The following is a 13,279-nucleotide window of genomic DNA, read 5'->3' as shown; positions in this document are numbered from 1 at the left end:
GACCATCATTCCAGGACATGAGCCCTAAAGGAGGAAATTCCTTCAGTCTTTCCCTAATGTTCCTTCCCAACTCCAGCAAACCCATCAGGACCTGGACCTGTACATATACACCTGCATGTTCTGGACCTAACCCATGTTGTTAGGATTCAAGCACTTGAAGAACCAAATTCAAGTGACACTAAGTAGGGAGGATTTTTTTTTTCAGGTAATGACTTAATTTTTTTAGTTAACATAACCAGCCCACGGTACAGCATGCTAAATCATAAAGTACAAGTCCAAGGAAGGTAATACCTTTACTAAGTTACAAAACTTTGGCAAATCAACACAGTACTCTATAATACAATATACTATCATTTATGTTGGAGTCATATATTAGACTTAGTGATGATTTTTACTCCAAAAATATCATTTAAAATTCCAAATCAAAACACTGTGGTTTTTAGCAGAGCAAGTTATTTTATACAATTTAATGTCTTTTAAAACTACACAAATTCTCATTTTAGAGTCAGTTCCCCCATGCAGGCTGGTCTAGTCTGTATTAGCAAGGTGAGTGTGTATGTATGGGGAGAGGCTCTGCTTGCTTGGCTCTGGGGTTGGTCCAAAGTCAGATACAGTTCCAATGACTGAAAAGTGTTAAAATTCTATTTTAAGGAGACTCAATATCAATAACCATTTCTCCCAAGTACTTAAAAAAATTGTTAAATTTCACATAGATACTAGAACCCTAGAAATTAGTCATTTCAAGCCACACTAACATCAGATGATCCCTTGGATTTTAGAAGCCCTGTATCTTTTTGTTTTGATCAAGTCACATAGCCTTACTCCAGATTATTAGGAAAAAAAATTCTACCTAAAATACAGTTGTACTTTTAAAATAACAAATAAATACACTGTCTGCTTAGAGAGAGCTGGGGATTTGATATTCTATACTGACTTTATCATTTTTCTACAAATACCACCGCCATCATTGGTGTCCTTATGCTTCCTCTTGCTGAAACCGTCAACTCTTCAGTCTCAGCATGTAATTTGTGTATTACCCATTCCATTGTTTCTCGGCCTTTCCTAGCATTAGAAGATATCGTGGTCGCCATCAGTCCTTCCAGGTAACTGCTAAGGCTGACTTCCTGCACAGAGATGATGGCTTCCTGAGTCAAAATAATCTTTTCTGGGTCTTGAGGATGTGGTTTGTAGATAAGTCTCTCATCCACTGAAATCATATTTGTAAACGAAATATTAGTCAGTTTAAGTTCCATTGTTTTCTCTACAGGATCAACTACAGAATGTTCTTGCACATATACCAATAAGAGACTTCACAATAGAAGGCAACTGAGAAGTCTGTGGCTGTACAGTTTTCCAGAGGGATCTATATGCCTGTCCAGCACATCAACTCCAACCACACTCGGGTTCATAGGGTTTGGGTATTTCTGCATTGCAGCTGCTGGAACAGTTTCCCATGGGTGGTCGAAGACGTGCTCTGAGGTCCAGATCTTCATGGTGCCAGCAGTCTGAGCCCTGTCTGGGAAACTTTGGAGGACAATGAGGCACCGAGGCACACTACCCAGCCCCACCCGCACCCTGCGGCTGCGTAGCACCCAGGTGCTCAGGAGGATCTTTTGAGGGAGTCTTGGTGGCTCCCACAATAAAACAACCTTGACATAAATCCTCTCTCTTCAAAGACAACTGACTGTGGGGTTCCAGGTTTGTCCCTATTATTGCCCAGAGATACACCCAAATGTGAGGGTCTTGAAAACGGGGACCTGTTTGACTCTTTTTTATTTTTTTGTAGATGGACATAATACCTTTATTTTTATGTGGTGCCGGGGATCGAACTCAGTGCCTCACGCATTCTAGGCAAGCGCCCTACCCCTGAGCCACAACCCCAGCCCCCTGTCTGGCTCTTAACAAGTGGGAATATTTGACTGAATTTACTACACTGACCAGCATCTTACAAAATGATATGAAGTCTCAGGTCTAGCATCCTTAACACTTGTTCAGATAAAGTCCTATTCCATGCTACAATAGCCAGCTCAAAAAGAATACTGTGAATTGAGGGTATAGCTCAGTGGTAAAGCACTTTCCAGGCATGCATAAGAGGACTGGGGTCTGATCTTCAGTACTGGGGGAAAAAAATCCTTTATCAGTCTGGAGTTGTGGCTTAGTGGCAGAGTGCTCGCCTAGCATATGCAAGGCCCTGGATTCAATCCTCAGAACCACATAAAAATAAATAAAATAAAGGTATTGTGTCCAACCAACTACAACTAAAAATATATATATATATATTTATCTCTGGGAGAGAGCCCTGCTTCTAAAGCCCTCAGCACTCACAGGTTTCTTGTGACTGCCTGGGTCAAATTTCCCTCATTTTTCCCAGGATGCTTTAGTTTGTATGTGTGGTGCTGGGGATTAAACCCAGAGACACTGTACCACTGAGGTACACAACCCCAGCCCTTTGTTAAATTTTATTTTGAGACAGGGTCTTACTAAGTTGCACAGGCTGCCCTCAAACTTGTGGCCCTCCTGCCTCAGGCTCCCATAATCACTGATACGGCAGGTATGTGCCACCATACCAGGATTCTAGGATTCTCTTTTCCTCACCTACTTGTTTTCATCCTCCAGGCTCTTCTGTGAAGTATTTCCTGACCTGTTCCTCACCTGCATTATCCTTTTTCCCTACTCCAAATAAAATTGGTTTCTCCATTCTCTAGTTGCCACACCAGTTTGTTTCCCAGATATGGTCCCTAGAATATAGGATATGTAATATGAATTCAGTGATCAAACAATAAACATACACACACATACACACACACACACACACACACACACATGAACTTACACACTGGTATAGCACACAGGCCCTGAGGAGTCCTGCCGGAAAGAAGCCCAGTCAGCATTGTTCAATCCAGCATTTCCCAAGTCCGGTTGATCACAGAAATCTTTTCCTTAATGCCTATTGGAACATGCTGCAGAAAATCCTTCTGTAGTACCATGCACAGACTTTTATTAGCACTATCACACTACACTCTCATTATCCTTGTCTGGGTCTGGGACTCCTGCTAGACTGTGAAGTCCCTGCAGGCTGTCACTGTGTCTGAGTTATCTGGGTCCCCAGTGCCTAGCAAAGGGTGGTAGACAGTGATAAATATTTGTATAATGGATGAATTTCCTGTTACAAAGATGAGGATGTGAAGAACACCTCAGAGGCCAGTTCTTGGCAGTGCCAGGAAGGAGGTATCTGGTGAAAATGGTGATGGGAACAAAATGACACAGACATGCTTGCAGACTCTGGGGTTCTCTGAGGATATTGTACATCCTCAGGAGTCTATGACAAAAGTAAAGTGCCCTGCATTCCTGGGGACTCAGGCACATTGAGGCCTGAGTGGGGATTTTACAGACCCTGAATGCCCTCTGTAGCCACAATGGCTAAGGAATGGAGACTAAGCAGGGCAGGACCTCATTAGCTTGGAGGAGCATCATGGCTTGTATGTTGCAGGACCAGGGTGGGCAAGGTATGCATCACCTCTGGAAGGTCTGGTGTCTCTGATTCATCCGCTGCTCTGTAGTACCCTGGATCTGGGGACTCTGAAAGATGGTTCTGTGAGGAACAAGGTTAGATGGCAATATTTCATTCCCTTTTTTGAGAGGGAAAAAAATCCCATGAAGGATCTTGAGGAAGGTTTTTGTCGACTTGTGGGACACCAGACCCTGGGGAAGATTATACCTGCAGAGGTGCAAGAACCAGCCCCAGATGGTTTTGCAAGCCAAGCTAAGCAACCAGAGCTACTGAAGAGCCTGGAAAGGTCTTAACTTTCAGGAGTTTTGGGGCCATATTTGTCCTATAGGATGCATGCTAGAGCACTGTAGTACATGGCCAGACCATGAGCCATTCCAGTTGTCCAGATGACAGTGGCCTGAATCCAGGCAATAGAAGTGGAACTCGAGAGGAGGGCGTGGACTGCAGATGTGCTGGGAGGTGGTAGGGACAGGACCTAGTGTCTGGTTGGCATGAGAAGTAAGGAAAGAGGACCTGAGACCCATCTCACCCAAGTGACTGGCATGACCTGAGTGGCTTTGTGCGTGGGGAGGAAATGAGCTCCTTTTCTGGCCTGGGAATTCTGAGCTGCCGGTGAGTCAGCTGGATGGAGGTGCCCAGTGCACAGGTGGACATGCAGGTGGGGTAGGGGCAGAGGCCCTGCTGGAGCCAGAGGTTTGGGAGAGGCCACCGAGAGGTCCAGACAACAGTCCAGGGGTGCATCACGGTCTAGGGAGACTTCCTGCTCCTGAGAGCTGCTACTGAATGCTGAGTCCCCTCCAGCCCTCTGACTCGCTCCCTCTGCACCGCACGCACCCACGATCCAATCCCACGTCTATGTTCCCACTTGCAGACCCACATCACCCCGCACCCCTACGCTCCAGAGGAAGGCGCACTCGCAGTCCTCTCCTCTTCCCTCCGCGGCCCCAGCCCTCCCGCAGACCCCGGGGTTAATCCTCCCTCCCCCAGATGAGGGGCGCTGCCCGGCTTTGTGCGCCCGAAGGTGGGAGGCGAAAGCCCAGGACGGTTCGCGGCCTCGCAGGCAGCTGAGGTGAGGAGGGAGGAGCAGGCGGCGAGGAGGAGACACAAAAGAGGGAGGGGACCCGGCTGCAGCTGTCCCGCGAGGGGTCCGGACAAAGGGCCTGCTGGCCGGCCGGCCGAGCCGTTTTCATGCTTGTTGGGATTAGGCGCCGGGAACGGCGCTCGGGATCTCGCGGATCAGCGGTCGAGTGCGGGCGGCCAGTGGGCGGGCTCCGCCCCGCCCGGTCCCCGCTTTGTGCCGCTGGGCTCCGGGGAGGCCGCCCCTTTGTCTTCGCTTTTGGGGGACGAGCCCCCCCACCAGAACCACTGAACACCAGCTGAGCGCCGCCCGGGCCCTCTCCCTAGTCCCTCGCGCGGAGCCCTGGAGCTCCCCCTCGCGCCCCCGCCACGCCCGAGTCCCCACCTCAAAGCCCGAGCCCTCTTTCATCCCCAGTGTGTGGGAGGACCCGGGGGACCAGCCCCTTCCCAGGCTCTGACATCTGAGACTTTAGCACCACAAAACTCTTTCCGCCCCTGGCCTTTCTCCCCGCCACCCCTGTCCCCCTGCTTGCCAGTCGCTCAACCAAACGAATGTCTCCTCAAATCTATCTGGTGATAAATGAGAATGGAACCCATTTAGGACATCGACCGGTTCGGAGCCTCAGCGTTGGGGCGAGGAGCAGGGGTGCGGGCGGTGGGAGGATCTGGGCAAGCGTAAGTTTCGCCTGGAAATGCCCACAGACCCGAGAGGAAGAGCGGACTCACTTCTGACAGTCTGTAGTCTTATTTCTGAGACTGGAGGGTGGGGAGTGCATGGTCTGTGTCTCTGAGTGTGCATTTGTGAGTGTGAGCGATGGTGCGTGCGTAGTTGATGCACGGGCAGTTTGGAGTCTGGTTCCTGAGTAACTGGGTGCCTGGTGGGTGTGGGCATGTGTGGATTTGAGTTCTGGCTCAGATCCCAGAAGATGCCCATCTCATTCTGCTCTTTTCACCACCATCATCCATTAAACTCATGGGCGCCCTTCAGCAAAGCTTTTTAATATACAGCACAACCGCTCAGCTGCATCTCCTACCTCTGAGGGTATTCTTGTCCTCTCCTAATCAGATAATAACAGCTCACATTTATGGACTACTTCGTATGTGCCAGGTTCAGGTCTGAGCCCTCTACAGTCACTCACCTCTTACACAACTGCGAGATTAGTACTATGATTGCCTCCCATTTTACAGGCTAAGGAAAGTGAGGCAGAGCTAGGAAGTGGAGGATCCAGGACGTCTGGGTCCAGTCTACACTAGAAATTACTATTCTCTGCTGCCTGGACTTCTGCTGGTTTTCTCAGCTCTGTTTCCAGTTCCTGTGACCTTTTCCTGCTACTATGTTCAGATACTAACACACTTGAGTTTTGAATGAGGCTTGAAGGAAACAGGCAGGTAGAAAGGTCACAGACTATCAATAGGGGGCATTCAATCTGCTTAAGGAGAGCCACTACATAGACCCCTAAAATGCCAGACCTGGGACTAGAGAAATCACCTACCACTATCACACTCTTTGCACTCTTCCTCAGTTCCCAGTTCATTTCCTGCCTCCTTGCACTCCAGGCTTTAAGGCTTTAACCCATTCCCTCGGACCATACTTGATGGGGCAAGAGATTTGCAAGTTCAAGATTAAACTGGGCAACTTAGCAAGACCTGTCTCAAATAAAATTTAAAAGGGGCTGGGGATGTAGCTCAGTGTGGAGTGCTTGCCTAGCATGTGCAAGGAACTGGGTTCAATCCCTAGTACTACAAGAAAGAAAAAAAAGAAAAAGAAAAAATAATAACTATAGACAAACTCTAAGATGGCCCTGGATGAACCCTGTCCCCTGGTATTTATAGCCTTATCCTCCCCTTGAGTAACTTGCTTCTACCATAGAATATGGCAACATTGAGGGGATATCAATTCTGAGGCTAGGTTTCAGAAAATTCTGACTTGCTAGCACCTTATTGCTTTCTTGGTTTGCATGCTCTGATATAATAAGCTGCTGTGTTTGAAATGCCATTCACATGAGAAGCAAGTGAAAGTGGCCTCTAGCCCAACAGCCTGAAAGGAACTGAATGGTACCAACAAATTAAATCATAGGCCCAGGACCTAATGCCTTGATCAAGAGATTGATACATAAGGGCTGGGGTTGTGGCTCAGTGGCAGAGCACTTGCCTGGCATGTGTGAGGCACTGGGTTAGATCCTCAGCACCACATAAAAATAAATAAATAAAATAAAGGTATTGTGTCCATCTACAACTAAGAAAACATTAAAAAAAAAAAAAAAGATTGACACATAAAATCCAGCTAAGCTATAACCAGATTCTTGACCTACAAAAAGATATAAAAAAATGTGTATTGATTTAAACCACTAAATTTTAGGGCAATTCATTATGCAGCAGTAGAAAATTAATATACCTTACTTATAAAATAATGTATTTTGGAGAGGAAAGGCCAGGCCAGCTATAGTGACTGCTGGACCCAGGAAGATCAGGGGCTCAAACCCCAGACTTGGGGGATATCAGACTTGGAAACTGGGCCCAGCACTCACACACACAGTCCTGGGGATGGAATCCCAGGTCTTGTGAAGGCTAGGCCAATGCTTTGCCACTGAGTTAAATCCTGAACCCCCATGGGGCTGGGGTTATGGCTCAGTGGTAGAGCACTCGCCTGGCATGTGTGGGGCACTGGGTTCGATCCTCAGCATCACATAAAAATAAAAAGTAAAGGCATTGTGTCCAAACATGAAATATTTTAAAAATCCCAAACCCTTGAAATCTTTAGAATAAACCGTCATGCAAACTACTCTAGAGTAGAAGATAAAATCTAAATTGTTATCAACTAATATCTGAATTCAATTGCATAGATTACAATTACATCTGGGGACTAGGTTAGCTCAGTGGTAGAGCACTTGCCTAGCCTGCACAAGGCCCTGGGTTCAACTCCCAACACCAATAAAATAAAATATAACTGCATACTCCTCAGAACCATCTAAGGATCTTCACTCAGTATTTTACTCCACAGCAGTGGTGACTCCAAGGCAGAGTATGTGAGTGTGTACATGGTATGTGGTCTCTCACAATCCATTCAGGTCCAAAGGATAAGGACAGTCCCAAATGGAGTTTTCAGGGGAGAGGCCAAGTCTCCTCCATCAAGACTGTGAAGCCTCTAAAATTGCTAGACACAGGAGTCTGAATTCTTCCTCTTTGGTATTTCCCCAACTTCTCTGCTTGGTTTCTAACCAAGGACTTTGTTCAAAAGATGGCCTCAGACTGTGGAAGAGGGTACCAGGCAACAGGTGGAATAGAAACACATACTCAAAGAAATTTTTAATTCTCTGCTTCAATTTATTCTTTCTGTGTTGGTCCAGAGACCAAGTTCACATTCAACATGCAAGATCTACAGAGAGGAAAGTCCCCAGGATCCACTTCTCAAGCCTACTCCCTATATCTTTCATCACCCATAAGAGATGGAACTCTTTAGAGACAGACTAAAAAAGTTCCCATGTTTTGCAGATGGGGAGACTGAGGACAGAGGCAGTAGTAGTGACTTCCATGCTACTACTCGCCTGCCTGTGTTCCCTCTTTGTGCCACTGCTCACCATGATGTTGCATTCTCTTGACTCCCAGAAGCAAAGCAGAGAGCTCTGCTACCTCAGTTGTTGGTTCTCAAGACTCAGCAGCTCTCCAAATCATGAAGCATTTGGAGTTCCATGGAGCCTATCAATCTCTGTTTAAAGGGTTATATAGTGACAGAAAGGGGTATGATCCAACATCCTAAGAGCTTCTGGAGGTGAGGCTGACACATGCCTACAAACATACACTTATGCTTTTGCTGAGCTCTGGTTCCTCCTGACAAACTGATTTCAGAGAAATGGACCAAATCAATCATACATCCAATACTCTAAACCAGAAAGGCATGGCAAGGTAGAGGCTCAGAGAGGGAAGTGAGATTTTCCCTAATGGCCCTGGAACACCTTGCCTGTTACTTGTATGCTTATAAGCACACATTCCTTTTCAACAGAAGCTTAAAATAATGTGGTTTTCAACAGCTCCTTTTCCAGGGGAGAGGTATGGTTGTTTGGAAACTGGTATTTTATAATACCCATTCTCCTATTCTTCAGAGTTCTGCCACTGTCATCCCCCCACCCCCATTTCCCATATGGTCAAAGTCAGAGTTCAAGAGGGACAGTCCCTATCTCATTCTCTGTCCTCACTTTCACCCCTGCCATAATTCTCCAGTTCCCTCCAATATCCATTCTTCACCAACTGCCCCAACAAAACTGCAGCCAAAGTGCCATGGGGCCAGAATTAAAGCCAAAACCATGGACAACAGCCTTATCAGAGCAAGGTCTGGGTTAAGTGAGGGAATAGGAAAAAGAAAGGTGGCCTGGGAAGCCCCAAGAGAATGGGTCAGTCATACTCCTCAGGTAAAGGACAGTAAGCTAGCCCATTCTCTCCAGGAAGCAGTGGAACTCAGTGGAGAAAAAAAGCCAGGGTAGACCATGGGTGACGGCATGGGTAGATGCCCTACAGGTGCAACTGAATATATATTTGCACACATGTGCTCATGAATCCATCTGCAAATATGTGTCTCCAACAGACACTTCTCATGCCTGTACCTGCACACATGCACCCCTTCACAGGCCTGAACAAACAAGGATTCACTCACATACACAGCACAAGCCTACACACACAAACTCATGTATATGCATACATATCTTTTGCATGTACATCCTCCCTCATGCACATATACATTCCTGGGTACCCGTCCATACATGCATATATAAATTTACTGTTACATGCGTGCTATACATACGCATTCACTCTTATTCACTCATACATATAAGTTAGCTTGTATGTACACAAGTGCGCATACAGTGCACTTAAGTTCATTCACATGTGCCTATACACACCTGCCTGCATGTTAGCACATATACACTCATGCTTACCTGAATTCATGCCAACAAAAAATCGTGTACTTATTTGTGCACAACCACATACATGCCTACAAACATACACTTATGCTTTTGCACACTTATGTAGGCACACCCTTAGCCCTGGTCCTGGGATCTGGATGGTGCTGCCCTCTGCTGGAGACAGCGGATCAGCTCCTTTCGGTTGTCTAGGATGGTGTCGAAGCTCTCCTGCAGACGTGCCTGCTGGTCAACCAACTGGTGCTGCAGACCCCGGATCCATTGGAGCAGTGCCAGGCGACGGTACATCACCAAGTGCACATGATGCTTCTCTTTCTCCTGCTCTTTGTAGCGCTCCTGAGCCTGCAGCTGCTGCACAGCCTGGGCCACGGAGGGCAGAAGGGAATCTGGAGGGCCAGGACCTCGAGGGGTCCCACAGGCAGGCTCAGGACTGCTGCTAGGACTGTCAATGCTCAGGGAGCTGCTGGCATAGCCATTGTCCTCCAGAGGAGAGCAGATAGTGCTGGCACCACCTCTCTTTTCAGGCTCAGCACCAGGAATTTCTGCACCTTCTGGAGGGCTACGAATCCCCTCCTCAGGGAGTCCAGAAGCCTGGAAGGCCTGGTTGTCAGAGGCCAGCTCAGAGGCATTCCTTGTCAGGATGGGGTCCAGTTTGCTTGGCATCCCATGCCAATTCTCATTGGCATCCCTGGCACTCTCCAAGAAGTTGGAGTTGCTGTCTGGCTGGAGCTTGGGCTGACATACTCCAGGAGACAGGCCCCCCAAGAACTGGTCCCCTTCGGCTAGCCCTGGCTGGATGGCGAACATCTGGTCTGTGAAGGGGAAGCAGAAGAATGAGTGATAGCAGGTCAGGGTGGAGTGGCCTGAGGTCATGGCAACCTAGCTACAGTTCACTCCCTTCCCTTGATCCTGCTAGCAACACTTCCCTTCAAGGTTTTCTTCCCCTCTCTCTCTCTCTCTCTCCATTTGTCCTCTGTCTACCACATAGGGTTTTCCTCAGTCCTCTGAAGCAAGTTCCTTCTCATTCTGCACACTTCTCCCCAGATGACCCCATTCTCTGCTGTATGTTGGTGACTCTCAATTCTGTGTTCAGCCTAGATCCAATTGCTATCCACTCTGAACCGACCACAGGCTTCTCATATTCTCTATGTCCAAACCAGTCCTCCCTCTGGCTGAGTTTCCTCAGCTAGATGGCTCCACTCTCTATTCAGTCATTCTAGCTAGAAGATTAGAAGCATCCTGGGCTACTCATTCTCCTTCCTTGCCCCATCTCATTGGTCACCAAATTGTGACAATTCTTCCTCCTAACTACCACTTGGTTCACACCATTTCTTACCTGGATTATTGCCACAGTATTTTCATTGATTTACCTCCAGTTAAAAAGTGTAAATTCCATGTGTGTGTGTATGGGTGCACTCACAGCAATGAGTGCCATCCCTAAACTCCTGTTAACCCTCTACGTGACCTACCAGGCCCTGTTTGATCTGGCCCATGAGAATCCATCCATACTTGCCTCTTATCACTCTGCTCCTCCCATCACACCAAACTGCCCAGAGATCTCAAAGCACACCATTAGTTTCCTCACACTAGTCCTCTGGCCTACAATATCCTGCTTTGCCCCTCCCCACTAAGCTCCTCCTTTTCCTCCCAGTAAATTCCTTTTTGTACTTTAAAACCAGGCTTTTGTATCTCTATCTCTCTGAAGCCTTTCTGATCTTCTCCCCACTGCCCCAATATACACAAATATGGTGAATTATGTCTTCCTCTGGCTCCTACTACTCTGGGTACACACTGTCTTATTTCCTATCCCTGGCACATATGGTTTATGGTCAGTAATTGTCTATTCAACTGGAATTGTTTATTTACTTGAATAATTTTGTAACAGCAGTTTATAATCTGGCTCTCTGACTAAACCTGAACCTTCTTTATGTATCCTACCTCATATTCCCAGGAGTCAGCATAGAGCCTGGCTCTTGCAGGTGTCAGCACATACTTCTGAGCCAGTGAATGGGAGAGGGGGCTGCAGGGGGATTTTAGTACTCAGGAAGGAGCCAAGGGTAACAGGGGCTACTGCAGTGGGCCCAGGGCTGCAACAGCTGGCTTTAGTTCCCTCTTCTGCCCTAGAGCATCTATCCCCCACTTCTCTCACTGATAAACCTCTCTTTTGAGCTTGCCCCTTTTCTCCCAGTGTCCTGGGTACATGCTTTCTTTCTCTCTCCCTCTCCTTTCTTTTTTCTTTTCTTTCTTTTTTTTTTTTTTTTTTTTTTTTTTTTTTTTTTGTGTGTGTGTGTGGTGCTGGGGATTGAACCCAGGGCCTTGTGCATGCAAGGCAAACACTCTACCAACTGAGTCATATCCCCAGCCCCCTGGGTACATGTTTTCTATATTATGTCTCTGCGCCCATCTTGCTCCACCAAGGCCCTGGAGAGAGGGCATACCACACCATTCTTCCTTCCCTAAAAACCATTTTCCACCAAATGAGAGGGTTGAATTGACAAAAGGTTTCTACTGACCACACATTGCTAGGATTAGAAGAATCGATGATCATTAAGGGCGAGGGAGCCAGGTATGGTTTTGCGCGCCTGTAATCTCAGCGACTAGAAAGACTGAGGCAGGAGGATCACAAATCCGAAGTCAGCCTGGGTAATTTAGGGAGATACTGTCTCAAAAAAAAAAAAAAAAAAAATCAAAAGGACTAGGGATGTAGCTTTGTGGTAGAGCACCTGAGTTCAATCCTCAGCACCCACCCACACATACACACAAAGTTGGAGGTACTATTAAGTGGAACAGTCACTAGAAGGACCTCTATAGGTGGCAGGGACGCTCACCACATCTAATAGTGGGTAGAAGTTCCTGAGGGAAAGTGTAAGGCCTTTGTAAACCGGCTTACCACCATCCCTCTCGCTTGTGGGAGGGTGCCTGGAGATCTTCCCTCTTCCCTAAACTTGGGCGGGGCCACGAAGGAAGCTGTGATGGGGTCGGGTGGGGTTAGGAACCCCCGGTTGTCAGAGATGGTAAAATGAGAACCCAGACATCCCAGGATCAAGATCTCCCCCAGTTCATCTGCAGTTTGCTGTAAAATGGGGACTGGTGGCCTCCCTGCAGGAGATGGAGTCTCCCCTAGGAGGCAGAGGACAGTGACAATGCTTCCGTAGTCTCCCCAAAGAAGACAGCTGGGCTGAGGCTGAGACTCCCGCCCCGCACTCCCGCGGCTGGGCCCCAAGCCTTTCATCTGGGCCCGGACTCACGGCCTAGAGGCGCCTTCTCCCGCGGGGCTGGCGCTGGTTCCGTCCGACCCAGCTCGCTGGGAACTCGTCACTGTGGGCCGGGGGTCCCTGGGCCGCGGCGTCCACACCGCCCGGGTGAACGTGGGGGTCACCAAGCTACGCGCCCAGCCTCGGGCGGGTACTGCGGAGTCTGGCGGCGTCTGCGCAGCGGGGAGGGGCGGGGCGGCCCACGTGGGCCAGTTCGGTTCTCCGCGCAGGAACCGCCGCCCCCACCTCCGGATGCTGGACCCAGGCCTTCCAGGTCGGATGTCATCTCCTAGATGCACTCGCCTGGCCCCTCCGATCCGTCTGCCGCTTCACTTGCAGGCACAGCGACATTTCCGAGCTGAAAACCTGATCATGCACCATCATCCTTCTTAAAAACCTTCAAAGCCTTCCCCCCATTGCAGGGGAAATCCTAAAAGGCTGCAGCTTCTGGGTCTGCCGTCCCCTCTAGTGGGGTCTCACGCTGCTTTTTGACATTCGGTGTCTTTTGCACACACCCATCTTCT

The 13,279-nt window shown here is 48.2% G+C and overlaps 1 protein-coding gene and 1 pseudogene across 3 annotated transcripts; both read right to left on the bottom strand.

Annotated features, from left to right (window-relative positions):
* Nucleotides 1–938: 938 nt before the first annotated feature.
* LOC124109741 (PRELI domain containing protein 3B-like) lies at nucleotides 939–1,493 on the bottom strand (annotated as a pseudogene).
* Nucleotides 1,494–7,878: 6,385 nt separating this feature from the next.
* CUNH1orf216 (chromosome unknown C1orf216 homolog) lies at nucleotides 7,879–12,960 on the bottom strand. 3 transcript variants are annotated; one of them, XM_046468953.2, is made up of 3 exons: nucleotides 12,750–12,958; nucleotides 12,015–12,160; nucleotides 7,879–10,313 (listed from the first exon to the last, which is right to left on the bottom strand). In XM_046468953.2, the coding sequence occupies exons 2-3, from the start codon at nucleotides 12,019–12,021 to the stop codon at nucleotides 9,619–9,621; spliced, it is 702 nt and encodes a 233-aa protein (XP_046324909.1). In that variant the 5' UTR covers nucleotides 12,022–12,160; nucleotides 12,750–12,958; the 3' UTR covers nucleotides 7,879–9,618. The 3 variants fall into 3 exon arrangements, with proteins under 3 accessions (XP_046324909.1, XP_046324910.1, XP_046324911.1); XM_046468954.2 differs by having other exon boundaries at nucleotides 12,015–12,140; XM_046468955.2 differs by lacking the exon at nucleotides 12,015–12,160 and having other exon boundaries at nucleotides 12,750–12,960.
* Between the last annotated feature and the right edge of the window lie 319 nt (nucleotides 12,961–13,279).

This window comes from Marmota monax, unplaced genomic scaffold (genome assembly GCF_021218885.2).
Source record: "Marmota monax isolate L192 unplaced genomic scaffold, Marmota_monax_Labrador192_F-V1.1 WCK01_AAM20220418_F8-fsc00008, whole genome shotgun sequence".
NCBI lineage: Eukaryota > Metazoa > Chordata > Mammalia > Rodentia > Sciuridae > Marmota > Marmota monax.
This window is presented reverse-complemented; position numbering and strand designations above follow the sequence as displayed.